Source organism: Acyrthosiphon pisum, chromosome A1 (genome assembly GCF_005508785.2).
Source record: "Acyrthosiphon pisum isolate AL4f chromosome A1, pea_aphid_22Mar2018_4r6ur, whole genome shotgun sequence".
Classification (NCBI taxonomy): Eukaryota; Metazoa; Arthropoda; class Insecta; order Hemiptera; family Aphididae; genus Acyrthosiphon; species Acyrthosiphon pisum.
The window spans coordinates 70,843,379-70,869,450 of record NC_042494.1 but is presented as its reverse complement, the minus strand read 5'-3'; the positions used below and the strand labels follow the sequence as shown (position 1 = coordinate 70,869,450).

Sequence of the window (26,072 nt, the reverse complement as noted above, 5' to 3'; positions counted from 1 at the left end):
AAAATATAAAATGCAGCTGCTGATAATGTTCGGCGGTGATAAGCAAGCTTGCGACTGGCAACGTTTATAGATACTATTATCTATAAACCTTGTCAGGTTGGTCACGTGACAAAACAGACAATGCCTTGATAGGTATGGCAGGAACAATGCGAGTTTTGGTCCGGTTGGCGCATCCCACCCTTCCCGACCACAGTCGTAGTTCGCCTCATTTCATTGGCCGTTAAATTACACGGCCAACCAGCTTGCCAATAGGCGGGGTGTGGAGTGGTCACCGAACACAATGCGTATCAAAAAGTTGCCGACATACCCTATAAGTTTGTCATGGCTGGTCACAGGACTAGAAGCTTAAATTATTTCGTGATAAGGCCCCCTCCCCCGGCGTGGTGCGACGACGACAATCGTTATCCGCGCGGCGAACGCCCACACAGCGACGGCGTGATTACGCCGTGCTTATCGTGCACTGCGGGTGGAGGGGCGAGGGCCGTTTCGCGCTCGGTCGTCTGCCGTTCGGCCGTCGTCGTCGCCGGTGCCGCCACCAAAGCCTAGCAGTGGCAGGCGGCAGCAGAGGCAGCGACAGTCTCGGCCGCCTCGCAATCGCGTTTTTTCAGTGGCTGTCCTGACGTTTCCCGTACCGCCGTCAGTAGATCATTTGCGTTCGACTCGTTGACACTGCGATTTCGCACGCCGCATTGTGTTGGCGTTTATAATTGTGCGCGCGCGCTCGCCTGTCCTAAAGTTTTAAATCGCAAAGATATTCATAATAATATATTATTATTATATCATATTGCACGCCGTCGTCCGAGTGTGTGCGCGCGCCTCCTGGTCGTCGGTTCGTTTTGCGCGCGCGCGTACTTGCGTTAAAATCGCGTACTACCTATCTATATTATAGTTATTATTATTATTTTATGTCGCTCGAGTGTGCGTGAAGAGTGCGGTTACCCAGTGCGCGACGACGAAATTCACTTTTTCGTTTCCCTCCTCCCCACTTTGTTGTTGTGGTTTCGATCGCGCCTCCGTGGCGAAAATACGATGCCGCTGGTCGATCGGTGCGGCCCCCCGTCCCTGTAAATCCCTCGAAAAATCTCCCCGGACGATAAAAGAGTCTGCCGAAATCATACGGTTGTCGTAGCGCGTTATTGCCCGTCGAACGTTCATCGCACGTTCTTAGGAACGTATCGATCGAGCGTCTGCCGAACGACGACGGTAATGCCGTCGCCGAACCGTGGTATCCGTTCGGGTGCGACCGCTGTGGTAACTGTTACTGTTGTGCGAGGAGCGAGAACAGCAGTCGCGGTCGCGGCGGCAGATTGAGCTTGTTGAGCGATGCCGGCCAGTGGCCGCGGACCGGACCCGACGGCCGCCGCGGTAGCAGCAGCAACAGCCGTCGCGGTTAAGAAGACCTCGCTGGAGAGCGGCGACGATTCCGAAGAGGAAAGCGAAATCCTGGAGGAAAGCCCCTGTGGTCGGTGGCTTAAGAGACGTGAAGTGGTGAGGGCTTTTTACATATTTTGTTTAAACGGTTTATATGTACCTATTTATGTGGTTGCCACGAGGTGGGATTGACGTAATCATGTCTGAACGATAGATTTTTGTTGTTATTTTTATAATATTACAATCATCCAAACGTTCGCGACAGTCGCCGGTAATTTCCAGCTCGAATGAGCTGCTATAATAGGTACAGTAGTCGTCGCCGTCGATGGCTGTTGTAAATCGGTGATAAGCGATTGCGTGATAAGCCGGTTTTTTTTAAACATGCGTTCCAAATCGAACCGTGCCCAACTGCCGCCGCCGTCGCCGCTGCCGCCTCCTCCTCCTCTTCCGCCACGGCCGCAGCCACTTCCACCACCACCTCGACCGCCACTGACTACCACTTAGACGGTAACGTCCGCCCACGAATAAATTATATTGTCATTACGCACTATTATATAATTGCCGACACATTGTGTCATTATTTTCGTATAAATATAATAATACACCGTACTTTTATGTCAATACATCAATATGGGATATTATAATAATTTATTACAAATTAAAATATTATATTGATTCAATAATCAATACCCGACGATAATGATTGTCGAGTATTGTCTCGCCGAGTCCACGTCGTCGTTGGTTAGATTGGACCTGATGGGACCGTCATTCAGAACGTGGATAATATTCTTTGCTTCCTAGTCCCGAAAAAACAGCTATCGTCTTGCCATTGCGTCCGTTGTCGAAATATTGTTTTCGAACAATTAGACAAGAAATATTTTAATTGATGTTGTGATCTATACCTAGGTAAACTGGAACTACAATAGTTACTACAGTGACCAGAAAATTGATTAAATTATAGCTAGAGGAACTATTCCTATATTCATATATTTAGACGTCTTTGATTCGATTCATTTGTTTCACTATAAAAAACTACGTATTATTTAGGTAATAATTTTTAAATTATTAAAATAATAACCCGCTGCGTACACAATTATAGATGCGTATTAATTGTTAACACGTGGGATAGACACTAAGCAGTGCTTGAGTTGGGAAAAAATAAAAGGGGGATGCAAAAGTGTAAAAAAAAATATGCTCACCTGAATATTTAAATGTCTTATTGATTATATTATTATAGTTTATAATTAGAAGGCGCACACATAAATATTTTTTTATAAGAAGAACAAAGTCCGCCCCTCCGTGCCCGCCCCCCTACAATTTAAGCACTATTGCTAAGGATAAAATAAAATACCTTTACTTCCGAGTTTACTTCTTTGTCGTTAAAGACATACTTACAGGTAAACGATCTGAGATGCATAATAAACCTAAATCGCTTTAATCTGCTTCAATCTTTTATATACAAACAATAGTTCCCTTCAACTCTAAAACTGTTATAGTTATACTATCGATTTATACAATATTTATATCGAGATTTATATGTAATGGAAGTAGATAGGTTCATGCTATGAGGATGATCAATTTATTATAATATACACACGCGTAGGTACCTATAATAGCGGGAATATTGTTTTTATTCTTATTATTTTTATTTTACGATATTCGATACTTATCTAATATACGTTATAATACTTATATTAGTCTCATACTCGGTAACCAGGAGTGTATATAAATATGTTTTATGTGGTATTTCGGTCTAATTAACAAGGGATTTAAACTCTATGAGTTAATATGATACTTTTGCACAAGAACAATCGTTTTGATGTGTGTTGTAGGTAGTTAATTAATTACTTATACCATTTTGATACAAATATTATCATTAAGACATTGTTATCTAAAAAGAAAAAATGAGTCTCCATACTCAATACAAATTATTGTACTCTTGTAAAGTTAGTTTACAGACCAAGTACTTATTTGAATTTAATAAAATTATAAATGCTGGCATTAAGTGTATAAATGTGTAGTATAATAATGTTTATATGAATGTTTATTGAAATAGGCATGAACTACGTAAAATAGGTAGTTGAAATTAATTTATACACGATTTTATAAGTAGGTAGGTACCGAGGTATCATGTGATGACTAAAATACAGATTTGAATACAATTTTATTAATAGATACAAATTGATAACATATTTAGTTATGTATAAACGTGTAAAAAGGATTAAAATATGACAATTATCTGCATGTGTTTATATTTACTCAATTCAATAAATAATTGGCCTTGACCTTGATATAAAAAAAATAACAAAACACTTATATAGTTTTACCCCTTATTTATAATAAGTATTACCCCCGGTATTACCTATCTACTGTAATTTGTATCTATATCAAATAATATTTTTTTATTACATACATATATATTAATTATCTGTTGAAAATATATTAATTTTTCAAACTCATTTTGTGAGATAATTTTTATCAAATAGGTTATAGGTGTTATTATAATTTATAGCTTGATCTATATTCGTATAAAATGGATAAAAGATGGTAGGTACCTACCAAAATTTTTAATTCTGGGCACTGGAAATAGTTGAAATCACAAGGGAATACGTTCTACATATTAATTATAATACATAGGTGTTATTAGACGTAGGTACAGCGTAATATATTATACATTAAAAATTTTATTTTATTGTAAGCTGAGATAAAATAAGTTGACAGTAGATGCTTATTAATATTTCAAAAAAATTTAAATTATTCAATATTTAAAATCAGAATATTTTTAAAGTTATGTAAGTACCTATGTAATGAAAAATATGAAAAATGTATTTGTCATCGAATCAACATAGGCAATATGAAATCACACTATACATCTTGCCTATTTTTCATAAATCTACACTTTACATTATGACATTTCTGGATCAAGTCTTGTTAGTAGGTCCAAAGAACAACCTGTCAAAAAACTATGCACTTTACCACAGAAACAGGTTAAAATAGATTGGACATAAATATCGTTCAAGTCTATTTTAAATACACATCCTATAACTAATTACTAAAGCTACATTCCTAATACATTTAAAATGCGTTAATTGTGATTTTAAATGAAAGATTTTCTGCTTGTCCATTTTAAATATAGATTATAATTTATAGGTACCTATTATTGTGGGTTTAATTATCTGTAAGATCTTCCTCAAGAAACTAATTCATTTATTAACATTAATGGTTAATTTTAGAATGTGGTCGTTTGCAAAGTGAACTTTGTCTTAAGATTAAACGTATTCAGGTAGGTAATCATCACTACATTATCAATATTATCAGTAATATATTAGGTGTTATACCCTATATGCAACTGGCTTACAAGGCTAAATTATAACAATTATTTAAAAATGTATATTACATAGTTTTAACTAAGTATTTGAAATACATTTTCCATGCATTATTATTTTGTTTCGTAAATTATTTGTTTTTCTTAAAAAGAGATCTATGTAAAGGTCGATTAGTAAAGTACATAGATTTCTAAACGATTTCTTAGAATATTACAATCTAAAATTCTAATCGTAGTTTAAAGTTTAAACAACAATTTTAAAGGATGAACTTGAATATTAGCGTATTTAGGTACCTACTTCTAAAATAAGGAATATAAACTTCTTCCTAAATATTCTTAAATTCTTGTACCTATAATATTATACATAATTTGCTAAATAAAATACTTGTACAAAATCAAAACATTATAATATTATATTCTTAACTTTCGTGTGTTCTCAGAAATTATATAACTTAATTGTAGATGGGTACCTACCTCAATGGGTACCAATTATGTTCAAATTTTCTTTATATCCAAAAAAAACCTAAATAAATATCTGTTATTTCAAATTATATTTTAGGTGAGCAAATTCTTAGAACATTTGGTTTGTGCGTAGGTATTTATGTTAAAATTATTAACAATTATACGAAATATATATTTTGTTACATTTAAATTATCTCGTAAATTATACACATAGATCACACGTACCTGTGTATACCACTATACCTGTGTCGTTAATAAGTCCTGTGTGACTGTGCCTATTGATACGTTTTTATTTTTTTTTTCATGTGCAAATGGCTTCAATTGGAGATCTTTAAATAGGTTAGTTACCTAGGTTATCAAATATAGTTTCTAAAATCTTGACGTGTCTTCTGAAGATTTTTTTTTTTTGCACACTGCACGTGCTCACTGCGCATAATTATTATAGATAAAATATTATTATAGGTATAAGAAAACCGTTATACGGTTGGTGCAAATCTATACATTTTATTTTATCGCGGGACTTTATCTGCTTTTGATACTTTGAGTTTCTTGACTAATGATAGGCTTTGGTTAGTGCCCATTAAGTTGTCTTTGCCAGCACATTGCTGCATATGTTATGCGTGTTATCAATTCGTTTCTACAATTTAAGGTAATAGGTATAACTGATCTTTCCTTTGAAATTTAAATACTGTGTATCAACAAAATGTCACAAATATCACATTTAAAATTTGAGTTTATTATAAGAATTGGTTAACTAATATTTCTAATTTCTATTGTAATTTCACTAAGAATGTCGAAGAACATAATAATAAAAAATTCATTTGTAGCTTATATTTTATAAAATATTTTTGGTTGATGGCCAACCCTCTATCCCTTCTCCGCTACTACTCTCGTTGGCGTTCGCGCATTGCATTCCCTATTACGATCCATTAATTTAGGCGAAAACAACTATTTTTAATGCCCGGCATTTGGCATTCAAGATTGACAAGAGGATACTGTTGTCTGGTCAAGCTATTAAGCTATATCGTTCGAAACGGCAAAATATCAAATATGTATTTTATTTTTACCTGTTTGTGAGTAAATCGCTGTTACAAATATTATTGAATAGGAATTAACATAATTTACCTTGGCAAACTTTTTTTTTTTATCATAATTTAATCAATTTACTTATAAAGTACCTATGCCTCATAATATTATGTAGTATAGTTTACTTAAAAGTTGCTTAAAAGGTAAAATATATTATCATTTACCTGTATTGAAACTCTGAAGTTATATGTAGGTATATGTTCGAAAAATATAGTAGGTACCTAATACCTATACTTAATTATAATACCTCGTTATAATATTAGACTGTCAAAAACCAAAAATGGCAAATGTCTGGCCAGTACTCCAATACTTACATTTTATTAAATGTAATATTTATTTTGAAAATGTACCTATGTTTAGTTTTAATTGGCCAGTTAATACTGGTAAAAACTGTATTAACAGTTTAAACTCAGTTTAAATTGGCAAACGTTCCCATACCTATTTAGCCAGAATTTTATCTTAGTAATATTAATTAAGTTTTACATAACGGACATCAGTTTAATTCGAAAATACCGGAGACAATTATTTAATTATATAATATATATAATTTTTTATTTTTCAATTTCTTTTTAACTATTTATAAATGTTCTGTTACTATCAAGGTTAGGTACTATGAAATGTTCTTAAATTTAATACTTTTAAAAGTGAAAATAAATAAATAAATTATTCGTACAATATGATCAGTTTAATCAACCCTTGTATTTTTATAACAACTGTTTACTGAAATATTAAACGATGGAGCTATAAGTAAAGTATAACAAGTACCTACTCGAAATTATTTTAAAAAAATATATAATATTCTGGATATTTACTATTAATACAAAATGCAATGTAATATATAAGAAAAACGTACCTACACATTTATTACTCGTATACATATCTGCTTTAAAGTTTAAATACACAATTGTAAATTACGGTTCATTGAAAATCTGATATTGTACTATTTTTAAAACATTACATATTATTTACATACCTATAGGTATGTAAAGTGTTTTTTCAGCATTTTAATAAACGTGGAATATTTATGTCTTAAATCATTGTTAAGTATAAGTCTAAGCACATTTAATTTTGATAAATAATTTAATTTTAATTTTAAATAGGTTTCCCTTCTGTACAGTTTATTTCCCCAAATTAAACGTAAAATATTTTATTATTAATTATATTAACAACATTATATTATTACGGTTGCTGTAATTACTAATTGTATGTTTGCTAGAAGTTTTAATTTTCATAAAATTGGTGGACATCGTTTTACATAACATGTCTATTATTAACAATACCTCATTGGATTATATATTTTTATGTATTTGACCTTGGTTTTATGTGTGGTACCATTTTCTTTTTGGTACCGGAATTGTAAAATTTAATTAATTTTACATATTCAAATGCTACAAAATGAGAAATTACTGCGTACATTTTTTAAAATCGTGTTCAAATGCCATAACAGGCTTTCAGCCGTGGTTAATTAAATGCCGAAGACCGTTTTATAAATTATAATTTTCTTTTATTATTTAACTCGTTTATTGCCGTGTTCGATATTTTCACTCCAAAATATGTTTAATTTACAGTTTTCAAAATGCAAACTGTGTTTTATGCCGAGCCATATGCGATTAGTGATTAAATATTATATCAAGAAGACAGTTCAAATTATTCTGTCATTTTAAGTTACATTACTTATAGTTAGTTATTATTTATATTCAACGAATAACGTTGGTACCTACTTATATAAGGTTATACCTTTAAAAACAGTTCCAATTATGCATCAAAAAAACAATGTTCACCGCGTCATTAAACTATCATAGGATATTCCTCGGGATATTCGGTTAGTCTCTTATTTTCTTACTTTTGTATCAACTACTAATTTCTATAGTAATATCTACATAATTGTATGATATAACTTTTATGATAGGTACAAAATAGGTATGCGTCATATTTTCATACTTTCAACACAATGATTGATTTGATGTTTTTCAGTGTGTTGTTCGAAAATTTACTTTGAAATTCATAATTAAGTAGTCATATTTTTATTAATGGCTTGAAAAAAAAATAGGAGTAAGTACCTAAATATTTCTCATTAAGTAGTTTTGGTACTAATAGATTACTCATTTGTTGGAATATTTAACTTCAATAACTTTCCCAAAAACAAATCCATTTAGTTTAAATAATAGATTAAACATATTTCTTTGTCACATGTTTATATGTAAAAAAAACAACTAACAATGAAGTTTGAACATATTATTATATTTTGTGTAGTTGACGTGGATGCCTATATGCGCCTTTAGAGAAACTATGCATGTTCAATACCATATTATTTAAATAAAAAACTGTGGAATTTAATGAAGTAGAATCGACCATAGACTACCCAAATGTTTTAAATAAGATATTTCGGATCACCGACCTTCTAAAATTTGACCAATTGACATAGTAGAACAGTTAAACTCATTAATACCATAAACTGATGAATTGAAATGCCCTTAGTTTAATCATAGGACGTAATTTGAATCACAAATTATTTTGACATTGGCTCCCTGGAGTATGGGCTCGTCAAATTTCGTCGGAACGTGATAGAACTGCATTGGTATAGTATTAACCATAACCTTGTTTATCATATTAAATATATAATATGGTTACGTTATATTATATTAGCGAAGACCGCAATATACGTGGGCACCACCAGTTATAACCTCCGATATGTGTAGTGGAAAAATTTATGACTTAAACCATATTGATATCATTTTATTATATCCTTTTGGAAGTACGTATTTCCAAAGCTTCTTGTTATTCCTAGTATCACATTACTGTCTAAATTTCTTACTATAGTAATTTCTTGTATTCTATTTTTCTTTACCTTATATTTTTTTATTAGCACGTACCTATACGATTTTATTAATTTATATTTTATAGATTTTGCAATGTTCAAATGTTCAAATTTGCTATAAATAAATATAATACGTACTCTACGTAAACTAATAAACTAATAAATTGTTCATGTTATTTTGGTATAGAATTACGATATTATATAGGAAAGTTTATAAAACGATTTTTATCGATTTGAAAGGTTTCAAAATATTGCACATTGGGATGTAAGACTAGAATCCATTATAAATACTTACATAAATTTAATTTATATTTTGCGAATTTTCGCCCTTTCGCTGTTACTTTAATTAATGAGGTTTTAATTCGATTACATCAAGGACACACCTTTATTGGTAGTTTTTTTTTAAAAACTCACATTTCATTAATCATAACTCATAAAGATTCAGTTTTTCCTATTAGTAAATTATTTTATTTTACATATTATCCTATTTAATATTAACTAACTTTTTGTTATATTTTATTAGTTCTTAGTTGTTACTTGTTGGTTGTTACCTATAGTCTCTATCTATAAACATATCATAGTAGTATGCTCCGTATTAGAGGATCGATTAATAGTGAATATAATATTATATACATCTTCTTTATTGGATACCTGATATTATAGTTTATATATTTTATAAACGATAGAAAAAAGTATTGTGTATTATCATGGTTAATTAATTTATATTTCATGGAAAAATTAAAATATTTATTTTATAATCTGAAATCCTGTTTGTATACTCATACCTATTATTGCATAATTATCACAAAACTGGCATCGACAAATAACTATGGTGAATTTGTAAAGCTAACACCGGCGCTCAAGGACGTCGAGGGAACCAATAAAACTAGAACAAAGGACTATTATGCTAATAGTGATAGTATTTTTGTATCATAAATAAATTAAATTCCTACAGAATCATACAAAAAAACTCTTTGCATTGACCACTTAATTAGAACATCATTGAGTAGAGTTAATTCAGTAGAACATTAAATTGATCGTTATAATTTAATATTTTTAAGTTTGGTGACACAGAAATATTGAATAGGGTTGAAAATGTCTTGTCAGCGGGCGTTGTCCGCTTACACACAAAGCCTTATAATATATTAGTACCTGTCTTCTATGGACTAGTTACACTACACTTTGCTAAAAGATAAGGTACTATAATATGTTGAAGTCGAAGCACTCCTTCTGGTAGAAATTTTGTATACAGGATATTTATATAAAAAAAAATAATAAACACCATTGAGCTCTGCTCAGAATCTAAAAATAAAATGATTTTCTTTTTTAAATCTTAGGATATCTCTGACCCCTCTCCATTCCCACAAATAAAAAGGTTAGTAACCTCAGACTTAAATTATAAAAACCAAACGTATTGTGTACTCTTATAACCCTATTCTCTAAATAATCTTTAATTTTAAAGTGCAGATATAGGTACCTCGAATGTACCTATTGCAGGGTTGCAAAAAAAAACAGTTTTTTTTAACGATGTTTTTATTGTTTAAAACGTTTTTTTTAAATGTTTTTTATTAATGTGTTTAAAACGTTTTTATTTTTTTTTTACATTGTTTTAAACGCCATTTTTTGTTTAAATTTTTTTTTTTGCATAGAACATACATTTCGTCTAAACTATAAATAATTTTTTTCAACAATAATTTTTTTAGTGCAGGGCAGTAACAACTAACAACAAATTTCAAAAATCTTTGTTGGACTTAACTGTAAATAATTGTAGTACAGTCGTACAGACGTACAGTACCTACACTAATACTAAAAAAAAATAACAAAGTTTAAAACATGACCAAAAACTGTATTATAACCTCGATTATAACTGTGTAAGATATTAAGGTATATTGTTATTACTTATAAGTTATTTCCATACTTAAACAAAATGCAATAATAAAGAAACATTTAATATTTTTATCAATTCTGCATAGTTCATACGAATAATCTGTCGAATATCAAGTTATAAGTTACATAAAAAAAAATAACAATATATTTTATTATTTTATTACAAATTTACTTGTTTTAAACGTTTATGTATAAAACGTTTAAAACAAATCCACTTGTTTAAAACGTTTTAAACACATGTTAAACACATTTTGTTTAAAACACTGCAACCCTGACCTATTGTAAAATTATAATATTTGAAAAATAAAAACAATGGCAGCCATGAAGTTGGCTCACTAACATCACCCAATCCGTTTAAAATGTATGCCAACATGTTGGTAGAACTTGTAAGACCATTCCTGGAATTTGCTAGTCATTACTACTTACCCCCTCCCTATTCAAGGGTGGGCCCACTTCTGGTAACCAACCCGTCTTACTCAAAACAATCGAAAATTGTGTCAACCGAGGTATCAACATTTTAAAACAATGTACATTAAATTGAACGCGCACATAAACATCAAATCTATTTTCTTTAGAGATGTACGTATATGTATATTATAATATTTTACATTAATAGCTATATACGCCTATACCTATAAAATAATTAACTAAATAAAATATACATATCTAAAATATTTCCGGTTTTTTCGGAATTTTTTAAAAATTATTTATAAAAAGTTAGTCACAATCTAATATATACCTAATGTTTTAAGACAGTTAAAAACCTAACCTAACCACTGGGTGGGCTTCTCCCATCAAACAATTTAGTATTTCACTGTTATCATATTTATATCCACTTATCTCATATTCTGATTATGCCCTATAAGGTACAGGTTGTATAAACTAACCAAACCTAACCTATATCTTCAAAAAAGATTGTATAATATATATATATATATATATTATATATACATATATCATATTTTACGGTCATTATAATATTAACTAACTATATAATGAGGTGATTAGATAAGTTATCAGAAAATAAAGGTACATAATATTAAATATTCATATTTTATTACTTCTTTGTTATTTAGATAATCATAATTATTTTAAAGTAATTTTAATAATTTAACTTGTTACCCTAATTATATCTAATTTTACGTTGAAAGATTAATAAAGTTACGTTTATAGTTTTATACAGTAACTATATTCGGCAATAGTATCACTAATAAGTAATTTTTTTTTAGCACTGTAAGTCTGTAACATATAAAACATTGAACCTACTTGAAAAAAGGATGTATAGTTAAGCCTAAGAACCATAGAAAAATCGTTTGTTCAAAACTATAATGTGTAAATTCGTTAATATATTCTAACGTTTTTGACTTTTTTTATGCTAGTCTTATAAGTTTTCCATTACCTATATATTTCCCCAAAAGATATGCGCATATAGTATAAACCACAACTTATTCGTCTTAATTTAAATATTTACCTACCCGTATCATAATCAATATTAGTTTAAAGTGTCCCGAATGTTGAATTGAGTCCCATATAAGGAATTTTTGGGTTATTTGGATTGATTCTACTTTTCACCCTACTACTTTTTTGCTTTACCCAAATTGCTCGTAATTGCAGTGTGTGGACGAATTATTCTTCAACACAACTTTGGTGATTTTGTACATCTAAAGGAACGAATATACACACCACTGAACCGATATTTATCGACAGTGGCGGGACAAATAATAAAAGAAAATGTTTCTGGATTCAATATTCAATGTTATCCAAAATGAATGTACCTTTAGGTAATAACATCCCGTTTATTATCACATATACATACTTTTAAACGTTATGATTTTGTATGTCATCTATGTTATAAAATATAAATGAATACAGTTGTATTCTCTTGGAGCTATTGGCCCTATGACAATTTTTCACACTATATTATGATATGCGTGCGGATGTTAAGCTCAGTAACTATATAATGTAGTATATTATTGTACAGTGATTTGACGCACCCAATCGAGTTGACGGATGTACGCATGAGATTTGACCTTGAGACTAAAAGTACTATTTTATACAAGTTCATCCATAAACATTTAAACTGATACGGTTAAATGTGTCTTGAAATTAAAATATGTGAAATATATAAGTAAAAAATATATTTTACCCCAAATCAACTATATTACTTTTGTTCTAACTAATTAGTTATTATTATATTACCGCACTACCCAAAAAGGATTTGGTGTAAGGATGTAATCCAGCAGAAAAAAATATAAAAATTAAAATAAAAAAATCAGTTGGAATGCTTGTTAATTATATATATATATATTATGACAAATTCTCATTGTAAATATTTACAGATTGTATTTTTTCAAAAAAAGAATATTATTATGTTGATAAAATATGAATTAATAATGAGAAAACTATGGATAGTTGTTTTATGATAATAAATAAGTTAAATTATAAATACATTGTAGTAGGTATGTATTTTAGATAAACTAGACTAATATTTATTAAAGTAAATAATTACTAGTATAATTACTATGGTAATATTCAAATGTATTATTTGATTAATAAATACCACACCCGCGTGATGTCTTACAATCGTACATCATAGCAATTTTGTGTTCAGTAAAACCAATTTCATGATGTTACTCTAATTTTTGAGTGGATACCCTCTAATCAAATTTAAAAATAATATTATCTAGGGCTTCTTGTATGTTTTTATTGATCATTTTAAAATTTGATTATCAATAAAATAAATTCCTAAACAAAAGTCTTCTTAAGATTCTTTTAAAAATTTTAACTATTTTTAATAATTATTATATCTCACGCTACCCCCCGCCTCCTCACCATTTCATTTCCACCAAGCTGTTCAAACTTCGCTCTAGTTTGAATCATTTAAAATTCCTCTCAGTTTTACAAAAATCCTTCTATATATAATATCTTAAACAACTACCAATAGATTGGAAATAACCAATAATACATGCAAAATTCTAACGTTGGCTTTATTTGTTTAATGTTTTTATTATTTACTTAGAATTTCTCAGGACGCTACACAGATATTTGTTGTCTTCGACTTACAAGTGCGTGACATACCAAATTTACGCTCAGCATATCACGTTTAGCTCCGTTACCTTAAAAATTAGAGTAAAATTATGAAACTTGACGGTAAAAACATTATCTGTGTTTGTATGTGGGATTTTTACGATAGTTCAATTTTTTAGTAAGTTATACGTTTATAATATAACGTAAATTAAAAATGCTCATAACTCACTTAAAAACTGAATTATCGTAAAAAACCTACACTCAAACACAGATAAAGTTTTTAACATAAAGTTTCATAACATAATAATAAGATTCGCTCTAATTTTTAAGCTATAACGGAGCTAAACAGATCTGCTGAGCGTAAAGTTGCCATGTTACGCACTTGTAACAAGGAGACAACAAATGGCCATGTAGCGTTCTCTTTATGTCATTTTATTTTAATTATTTGTCAATTTTTATTTATATCATAATCTCTGTAAAATAATTTGAACTACTATAATAAAATATATTTATACGTTAGTACGTTATGCACAATCGGAGCACAGATAATTATAATTTATAACTCTTTGAAATGAAGTACCTAAATAAACATTACACCTTTAGGCTTTAATATTATTATTATATTTCTATAAGCTTTTAAAATACCAAATTATAAAATGATATTTAGTCAGTTTTTTGAAGGACGAAATGCCCGTTATAATTTATAGCATAGTAATTACCAATATAATATGAGTACCTACAATCATTTTTGTAAAAGAAATTATGTTGATCTTAACTCATTTAATATTTAATTGTTCATTGTTTTTTTGGTATCTTAATCCGGAAACAAAAACTTGAAAGTTGTGCGTTAATTACTTTTAGTTTAAAAATTTGATTTATATGAATTATGTATGACATAACTCATAATTAATGACATAATACTAATTTAATCAGAAAAATTGTGTTATTTTCTCCTGTATTTTATTTGTTTCCCTATAATCTATGTTGATACATATTGATTACATAGTTTGGAACATTCTACTATCAAATAATTTTTCATATATATTATTATTGTCTATTAATTATTTATAGCTAACAATTATTATGTCTAATATCAATTAGAAAATTATTTAATGTGTAACATGTGTTAACCTGTATGATTATATTTTTTTAAAAACAATATGGAGGCTGAGTTTTATTGTATCCAATAAAATATCCGTCGTCTTCTGCAAGGATGTAAATTGGCGTTTGATACACGATAGACATTTTTATTTTTTAGAAAATAATGTGTACTTCAAAACTTTATGTAGTGTCTATTTTTAGACAAAAGACTTATACAACTTGTAGTTGTACAACAAACTCGACAACAAACGTGTGGGCCCTAAGGATAATGGTTGTAAGTAGGCAGTAAGTTATGTGGATTATCCTTAAATACATTCTCGACGTCTACGTGACTCATCCAATGTTAACCAGTTTTATGTTTTAAAAAAAACCTGCAAGTATGTGTTGTGAATATTTGTTTCGAATTTATTTAACTAAAATAATATGACAAAGTTAATAAAAGTATACTTATACATACAAAAGTATGAAATAATAATAAATTTAGTTCTAAATACCGCTTTCAAATCATCAAAAGTTCGAGATTGTATTTCTTAAGTGTATAATAAATAATTCTTAGCTTCTTACCTATCAATATTATGCTTTTAATCATAATTTCTAGAAACTTATATTTTTTCAAATTATATATTTATATAGCTGTTCAATATATTCACTAATTTAATTTTAGAACTGATAATAATTATTAATATTGCAGTAACTATAGTAACTAATTGATATCGAGGTAATGGGTAAAATAACTTGTTTTTTTTAATCTTAAACCTTTGATGACTCAAAAAATTTGGCTTGCACGTATTTATAAACATTATGTTTTTATGAATATAAAGAATTCCTTTCGCCACTGAAATAAATCAATATACAAATAGTATTTTGTTGTATTCTTGCCAGTGTAGCTAAATATTTTTGGTATCTAATCACGTTTAAAATCCCTAAATATAAGAGTGATACATATTATCAATCAATTTAATCTGTATCTGGGTTATTCAACAACTTTTAAATTTTTACAATAAGCTGTTTTTTTCAAAGTTTCAAGCATGATGTTAAGTAGAAATTTAGTTTGGTCGGATGTATGAATAAAAATTTGTTTTAAACATTATCTGTAAAGAAAGAAAACTGTGTGATGGTACATTTCAGATTTCTTGATTCACTTCTATGATCCATCAATATCAACTAAAAATAATTCTGTAATAGATTTAAAAAAGAATCAATTAAAATTGATAAATTCAACCAAATGGTAGTATATACTAACGTACTCACGGAGAAAGTTGAGTTCGATCAAGTAGGTACAAAAAAAATTCATAGGTATATTATAACCTACCTATTTGAAAATGAATACAGGTGTGTACATTTTTACACAGATTTAAACTTTCCTCCTTGTGTGTGTATAAACTCATTTAACTGTCTGTAAACTATAAATATTACTTATTGTACAAAATGCATAGACCGTAATTTGTAAAAATAAAGTCGTTAAAAAAAAAAGACTACGTTAATAGGTAAGTATTATAACCTATTATTATAATAATAATAAGGGCCCCGGTGCCAGTTTTTCAAATTTTCCACAATTTTATAAAATTTAAAAATTAAATTTTATATTTTAGTTGCCACCTCAATTATAAGACTTTTCCACTAATCTACTACCCAATATCTGTTTATGGGGGTTGATAGGATGTATTCTATCGAAAAAAATGACTTTATGGGAATAACTCTCAAGCTTTGTAGAATTGTTGGATTTTGATGACTATTTTTTTATCTGAAAGAAGAAGACTTCCTACAGTCCGCATCGATCTCTGATTTTAGGTTTTATTTCAAATAATTGTATTAAAAAATTTGTAAAAAAATACTTTTTATCTAGTATTTTTTTAGACATATTATAAAGTTTGAGAATAAAATATTGAAAAACGGAGAACAATGCAGGCTGTAGAATATTTTCCTCTAGAAATTAAAAAAAATTATGAAATTTGGTTAATTCTACAAGGCGGTATCATTATACCCGCAGAGTGTATTTTTTAGGACAAATTGGCATCGGCACCGGGCGCCTTGATTGTAAATTCCTTAATCAGTAGAGTATTTAGAATATTACTTTGTATAATAGATACCAACTGTGAAACTATCCCTTGATTTGTTTGGATTAATAAATTAACCAGTAACAATGTTGAGAGCGTGAAAAAGTTTTTTTTATTCTTTATTTTTAATATATGATGTATACTTAAGAGGCACAATTATTAGTACCTATAATATGTAGAATATGTATACATATTAATATATATTAATTACGTTAATAAACTAGCAAGAATAAATTTGAAAATTATAAACGTCACTATGAATATAGTTTTGTTGGGACTTTACACAACTTATACAATATGTAACGAGAATGTGCATCTTGTTTTACAATATCTGAACACTTGTAAAGCAACTAGCTAAATAATGCATTTTTTGGCTTTCTATATTTATAGGGACAGTTAGGGTCAGCTTACCTACTAAATAATAAATATATTTAAAAAACAAAAATACATAGGTTATAATATAATATAATATATTTAATATATAATTCATAAGGTTATCTTAGTTATTATTAATGGATCTTTGCCCCAATACATTTTATAGGAATTATAAACGTGACAATTGTCACATTTTATGAGTCCATATATGTCCAACATAATACCATGCACAATATAATACATACAATATAATATATCCTTAAAACCAGATAATAATATATGGCCTGTGTACAGTTGGTCACGCCTATAATATGCCATAGTAATTTTGTAGTTTTAGAAATTAATTTAGTCATAATAAGTAATTTTTTTTTTACAATTTTAAGACTAATTGTCTAGTTAACTAGTTAACTTAGCCTTTTCCTTAGGTACAGATAACATTCATATTATATTATATCTGTACGTATTTCTTAGTGTTTTCAATATAACCATTGTGTTATGGGTTATTACTTATACTTACATTAAAGCCAAAAGGTCAATGATATGATAAACAAATGCCTATTACATGAATTTTTTTGTTTGATCTTGTTCTTTACATTATATGTACTGATATATCCTTCATAATTCATCATTTTATATATTATAATAGTAAATAAATAGTGTATGTAAAAACCTAACCTATAGCTTGTTTTAAGTTTTTTTAAGTTTTTTTTATTATAAACCAAAATAATAATACTATGTTCATTATATTTCAAATATTTAAATATTTATGTATTAGGTACATCTTCTTCCCTTTATTATAATTAATTATTAATGATTAGAGTGTTGATGAATCTCACAAAGTCGTAAAATCGTTAACTGCAGAAAAAATTAAAATAGATTGTCTCAAAAATATGAGATAGAATACTAATAACAAAATGTTATGTAATATGTTAAATTGTGTGAGTAGGTACCTATAAAGTAGGTACATTTAAAATATTTTTGTCTTCTTCGTTAAAATATTTAACTGTGAGTTATTTTAAATCCCATATTATTATTTGCTTAGAATAACTTTTTTCTAATATTAAAAAAATTCCAAGTAACGAATAATCAATTATAAAATATGTAGTTATGTAAAATGGTTGATTAAAAATTGTTGTCAATTTAACGTGATGATTTCACGTGTTGATGTGTTGATTTAAACGACGAATTACCGTTAAACAACTTAAACACGTACGTATAAATATGTAATTGATATAATACCTAATTATTATGTATTAGTGATTTTTTTTTTTGTAAATACGTTGTGTATTATAATTTATTATAAATTGTATACTATAAACACATATGTATCTACTATATTACAATATAAGGAAATCATTTAATAAATGAGCATAGTTATAACTTTTAATGGTACGTAAGACGTAACAGACTCCGTGTACCGGTCGACTAAAAATAGTACAACCGTTTAGACGTATATAATAATTACAGTTTATTTAAAGAATCAGTACTTTTTATTGTAATTTATCATAATATACTTCAAGTATTATTTTAATATTATTAAATATAAAATAATATCATATTTTAAGATGTATATAAACATATATATAATAATTAAAATAACAAATCTCGAATTATTATTATTATTAATATTTTCTATAGTTGGTAATTTACGGTGCAATTTTAATAGTTGCAGCCATAATTAAAACGATTCATTGTTTGTGCTTGTACATTTTTTTGTATTTTAACACTTGATCTATACTACGTTTACTGTCTGCAATATTTCAGTCCGGTCACTCTTTTCTAATTCTATTCGCTAAATTATACGAAACAGTTATAAATGAATGTCTACGTATATAAATACACCGAAAGATCAACGTTTGTGCTCATGGCTGTCCGTTACTGTGAATTGTCCACGTTTTCGTCAGTGGGTTATCAAAAATCCTTATTTTCCTTAATATTTTTACCTTAATACTGAAAAAACTAAGACACGCGTACGACTTTGGTCCAATATGTGTTAAATTAATGCGCACACATCATGTGAAGGCCGAACTGACGCTAATGGTGTGGTGGCGGTAGCGGCTTGAGAGGTGCACGACCGCCTATTGGTATAATGTAGGACATAAAGCCAAGTACCCATGTCCCATATGGTTATATAGCTTAATACAACGATAATGGCAGTAAACTGGCGCAAACTGTAAACCATCTATATAGATAATACCTATTAATCATTATGTTATACACTTATACAGTTTTAAATATTGTATTTTCTATCGAAATTGTTGTGACCAACAAATGGCTCAAAAATATACATTTGCGAGTTGCAAGTTTTACGCCCCACAAATATGCAGAACACTGCGTTTATTGTCATCATAGATACGGTCAATCACAAAATAGTATAATATGGCAATTATTTTATTTAAAATACAAACAAAAGATTTTTTATTTTATTTGTATACAGCCATACGGGTGTGTATTATATTATTATAAGTGTACATAATGTAATAAAGTGATAGTTAGTGTGTGCAACAAAAAATACGTATTTGCGGAAAACTGCATGTACCTAAAAGTATATTTTTTATTTTTTTCGTCAGATTTCTTTCATAAGAAGCATGAAGACTGAAATTACAATTCATGTGTTGTATAACAATTCAACTGGGAATTCAAGTTTTTTAACTTCAGTGTTTCGTTAAGTTGTAAATTATAATCACTAAATACAGTCACAAACAATGTTATCTAAAGATAACACGTGATATATTTATGAGTCTTTTACCTCGCTGTTATTATATAAATTATCAAAGTTATTACAATTTGATTTAACTTTTTTGTGAACAAAAAAGCTTTGTGTTTGGATTTAACTCTACTACTTATACGCTTTATATGTTTGGTACTTACCTACTACGTAGTAGGTACTACCTCTATTGTAGGCATACCTCGTACGTACCAGAGCCCATTAAATATATTAATATATTTTCAGAGTAAAAGAAAGATTAACATATATTATACAGTATGCCTAATAATTAATATATATTTTTTAACACGTACTTAATTTTGTTCTTATCGATTTATTTAAAATTGTATTCTTTGCTTTTACATATTTTGGTATATTTATGCTCAATGCACTTATAACTTACCATTGTCCGTCTATAAACTGATTAAAACGTACATACATACAACTACACGGTGCACGGTAGTTCACGTCATATTTATTAAGTTAAATATTGACCGGCATGGCATATAAACCATGCTATAAAAATATGTGTGAGTAAATTTACACAACACCGTTAAATTGTACCTGGATTTTTCCTATTTTCGACTACGTTTTTTCTAAATTGATAAGAAACTTTGAAATCTGTGATTATTGTAAATTTTCCTAAATTCATTGAGAGGGTTGTATAATCAATAAACATTTTAGATTTTAGTGCAATTTATTTTACTACCACAGATATTTTTTTTAAAATCTTTTTACCATTACATAATTATATCTTTCGTTACGAATCTAAAATTGTATGAAATGACCTAATTAAGATTTACAAAAAAAATGTCTGGAAATATACCTTAACGGATATGTTAAGGTACCTGTTGATTGAATTTTGGGAATTTGCCAACATAACTCTTATGCCAACTAACTATTTTAACGTAGGTACCTAATCATTTTTTAAAATTTGAATTTCTAATCTACTCAAAATTATTGTCTATCATATTCTAATTATTGCATGTACTTAAATGCTATAGGACTAGTAAATTTACGGATAACTATATTACAATATGCATTTTATTTTATTATTATTCCTTATTATTTGCACAATTGAAAATATTAATACATCTTTTAGTTAATAATTATGATTTATTCGTAGCAATTAGTAGCAGTAATGTGTATCTTAGAATAAATTCTTTCTTTACTCCTAATTTACGTTTTTATATGCTATTTTTTTATTTCATAATGTTATATTATGCAATGTTTAACGTTAGACAGTGTAGTCTCGTTTAATTTTATTTCAAATTATTTATTTGTACAAAAATATTATTTCATCCAATACAACCCAGCGAATAAAAAAAATATAAAATATATTTTTACGTAGATGATAAGTATAAAACTGCACGCGTGCGCACTTGTGTGTATGTGAGTGAGTGAGCGTGCGCACACTAGTGGTATATGTCTGTTTATGTGTTGCGCCAGCTGTTTCCGATCATTGGGAAATGGCTGGCGACGCGACGGCGGGGTCATTGGACGCCACCCCTATCGAGTTCTTTAAAATTTGATGACGATCGTATTGTAACGAACCGGATGAATACGTTACTCGGTACTCCCCTATAAAAAAATTGAACTCATTGAATAAAAAAATTCCAATAATCAATGATGTAATTGTATTCGTAATTGTATGATATACGGCCACCGCGGTATATATAAAGAAAAATAATTTTAAAAGTAGTAATTAAAAAAAAATTATAAAGCACCCGTGACAACAGATCCTCCTAACAGATGGACGGTTAAATATTAGAATTATTATATACTTTTTACAGGATTAGGTGTGAATATTTAAGATAGGTAAGCTTTGTGAATTATTATTTGTTAGACAAATTAAAATTGCCAATATTTTTATAATCTACCCGTATTTTCATTTTACATTATTTAAGCGAGTGATTCACGAATACCTAATAACTAATGATAGTAATAACTATGTTGTTGGTTTGATAATTTTCTATCGATACACTAGTTTATATATCTTCCAAACAAGATAATATTTTCTTTTAGATAAACGTAACTTTATACCTATACGAACCTACGAATCGTAATTAGCCGTTGCCCATTATTTGAACTTTTTAACACAATAAAATAGAGCTACTATTATTATAATAAACACATAAGTTGTGTTTTATGAGAGACGTTTAAAAATACCAAGGGATACATTGTTGTTCGGGTGAATTTTATTTTCTGTGAAATACATTTACGTGATACTTATTTTTTGTTTAAATCATTTGTGTATCCATTATTAGATTTATGTAGAGCTTTATTTATGTGCTGTAATAGGGTTGTTGCAACAACACTGACGCCTAATGCATCGCGCGTATAATAACGGTTTATTCTATTATTCAATTTTGTTTTCAATGCACACTCGTCTTTCATTGGAACTGTGACTGCTGCAGGTAGACACTGAAAATTGATTAATGATTCATTCACAAGGCACAGTGTGACGGAGCTGAGGGTAAATACGCTAAACAAGTGATTGACGTAACTAGTAATAATTTAAAACATTTTAAACTTATTTGTACCTAGGTACTTGTAGTTAAATGTTTCCTTGGCGTTCAAATGTTGTCATGAAAATAATAATATTTATAATTATAGCCTATAGGTATCTATAGTAATAATATACTTATGAAATATTAATATATTATAAACATACAACCTTAATTTTTGAAATATTTTTAATTGTGTATTAATTCTGCAGAAATTGTACATAATTATATGGGACGAGGTCGTCAGAAAAACCAATAGGAAGTATCTAAGATAAATTAAGGTCGTAAAGTTTCTCTCTTTTCAACATGATTTTATCAACAGTATTTTTATTATTTGTACGTTTTTGGGATTGTATTAAAAATATTTAACATATATTGAACACAATATCAAAATTAAATAGAATATTCGAAAAAAACAAAACAAATACTTAGTGATGATTAAACAAAACCAGACTAATATGAGAAAGTTTTAAATAGTTATATATTGACATGCACAGACGTCTAAATAAACAGCTGCGAGTTGGTCCTTCGCCTTCTTTTACCATTAATGGTACATTGTGTTTTTATTATTTTAAATAATGATTCTTTAAATCTATTCCTATAAAATATAAATCATTATCAATTTGAGTACTTATTATTAAAAAAATATAGGTTTATAAAGATATAAAATTTCATAAAATTGAACTTTCTATTAAACATTTCTACGAAAAACAAAAATATAAAAGTAATATTATGTACATTTATTTTATATGCGTACCATAAAATACGCATTAGATTGGACATCTGAATTAAAGATTAACAATTGATTATATTCAATATAATTTAATTGCTTATTGATCTAAACTCAAACTTCATCAATCTCTATAATTATGTAGCATTGTAGCGGCAATACAATGTTCGAACAAATATTCTATTTTTATATAGTTTTAATTTCCTAACAGTACGGTGGAATAATTCTGACTATCAATTGCAATTAAATTTTCAGTAGGTATTAATTTTCAAATGATAAATAAGTAGGTATCTAATATTTATTTTTTTGGTTGTAATTACTAATTAGATTATATGAAATCAAACTATTCAAATTCAGTTCTTAATAAAATGCATTAATGATTCATTTGTTTATGACATATGTGAATCACTGTATCATATTTACAGCACTTTGTAAAAAACCTAAATATACCTACTTATAAAATTAAAAATGGTTGATTTATTTAAAAATCATATTTAATGGTTATTTTGTTTTGAGTGCTTAAATGTGAGATTTTATCAATAAAATGCCCATCAATCATCGGAACTTACCAAAAATTGTACTTCTCGAATCTGAGCTCATGCCTGTAGTTTAGTTCTATTTAATTAAAACCACGTGTCAATTAAACATTTTCATTTTAAATGTATAGAATTTAATCTTGTTTCAATGTCACTGTTGTCTCGGAATAGTGTAATACTTATTATACAGTATAGTATTATGGACATTAAGTACTTATTACCATTTTTTTGAATTGCACTATAAGTTTGTTATTAAAATGTTGTAATTTTACTAAATTTATTATTAAGAAGATGTTAACGCAATTTTATCTGTTTTCTCTAACATAGACAGTAACGTAGCATTCTCGTTAAATCTTTTTTAAATCTTTTTGAAGAATCTTTGAGTAAAATTACAAAAATCTTAAAAAATTATTTAGAATACTTTTTTTGAGGCATCGACACATCAATCATTTTATATTTTATTATAATTTTAATTATATATAGATTAAAAAAATAAATATTTTGTCACATTTAAATGAATATTACATTTTTTTGAGACGATATATTTTAGACATATGTTCCATTACCTATATTATATTATTATGTTGAACCCTAAAAAATATTATTCCCTATAATTTTTGTAATATGTGATTTTACTCGAAATCATAAAAATAAAAGATTTTGCATGATTGCGTTTTAACTATGTGGCGCTTGGGCCAGAGAGTGAAAACTATTTGTTTTAAATAGTGCGTTAACGCCTGACATCTTCTCAAGCAAAATTGTTATCATTATCAACTAAAATAGAAGTATATTATTACAGGTTCTGTACCTTGTACTTTTTTCGATTTAATGGTTATTTTTCGTCATGTTGACAATTAAATAAATGTTTATTTATTCAATAGAAAGAAATTTAAAAGTGGAATTTACCTTTGTCTAATAATGTATTATGGAGTCATAAAGACCACTTCTGTATTCTGTGTGAATTAAGGTTAAACGTGACATTGATAAAAAGTAATAAACCTATTTATAAATATTACAATACTAGTTTCTGTTGACAATCGAATAGTTTAAGACAATTGTAATGATTACAAAAATGGTTTCGAAAGGTTAAATATTATGAAATTTTCATACGAATTCTAAATTTCTAACTGATAGCAATATTATAATTGCATCTATTTAGTTCATGATTATCTTTTATAAGTTCACGCCATCAATGCCTATTATTAGTTATTAAATTATAATATTGTTGTTATATAAATTCTGATCAATCCTGGTAAATATTAGTATTAAAATATATTTTGTTATACTGTTATAACATGTTCGGTTATCGTAACGACGTAATTTATAAATAGTTATAATATTACAATATTATATTCTGTTCGACAAGAGAACACGCCGTGGCCTGACGAAAATCGGTTCTTCTGCACATCCCCATGTGATACTTGGACACAGTTTAGAACCGGTCTCGATGGCAGGGAATTGTGTGGGGATATGCAGAATCAGTGTGTTCTCTCAAGGGACAGAGTTTAGTTTAAAATATTAAAATAGCTTAGAGAATAACTTGACCGTACATAATTGCAATCGAATTGGATATGTTTAAGAGTGTTATTGTTATACATTTTTCATTATTTCAATAAATGTTTTTTTAAATGCAGTTATTATTTTTTTTTTTAGTATTAATTAAATAATTTGTTTGATTATAATATTGTTATTAATTGTTTCATTACTTAAAGACTAAAACCAATAATATTCCTTTGGAATAATTAATTTTTTTTTAACTTTATGTTATCTATCTACAAAATCTTAGCCACAAACCACTGCACACGAGGCAGTCGATCCTTGGCCTGGACAAGACTGTCTAATTATTAGGACGATACACCCGCATACGTTGTCTCAGTCTTACAAATGTACGACATGGCAAGAACTGTTTTGCGCGGGACAACTTTTCTAGCACCATATTTGTTATGAGAGCTACCAAATTTTCACAACACGTAAAGAAGAAATTTATGTGTGCAACAGCGTGCTCTTTTTTTTAATAGCACTATCCAATACTTTTTTATAAGCAAATAAAAAAAAAAAAAAAAAAACAAATGTTTAGAATCAA

General features: G+C 28.4%; 1 protein-coding gene across 1 annotated transcript in view; it reads left to right on the top strand.

Annotated features, from left to right (window-relative positions):
• The first annotated feature begins 553 nt into the window (after positions 1–553).
• LOC100168234 (nuclear receptor-binding protein homolog) overlaps positions 554–26,072 on the top strand; it is a 53,770-nt gene continuing 28,251 nt past the window's right edge. Inside the window, exon 1 of the mRNA XM_029487453.1 lies at positions 554–1,488. Coding sequence (XP_029343313.1) covers positions 1,324–1,488 — 165 coding nt within the window. The 5' untranslated portion in view covers positions 554–1,323. The remainder of the gene's footprint in view (positions 1,489–26,072) is intronic.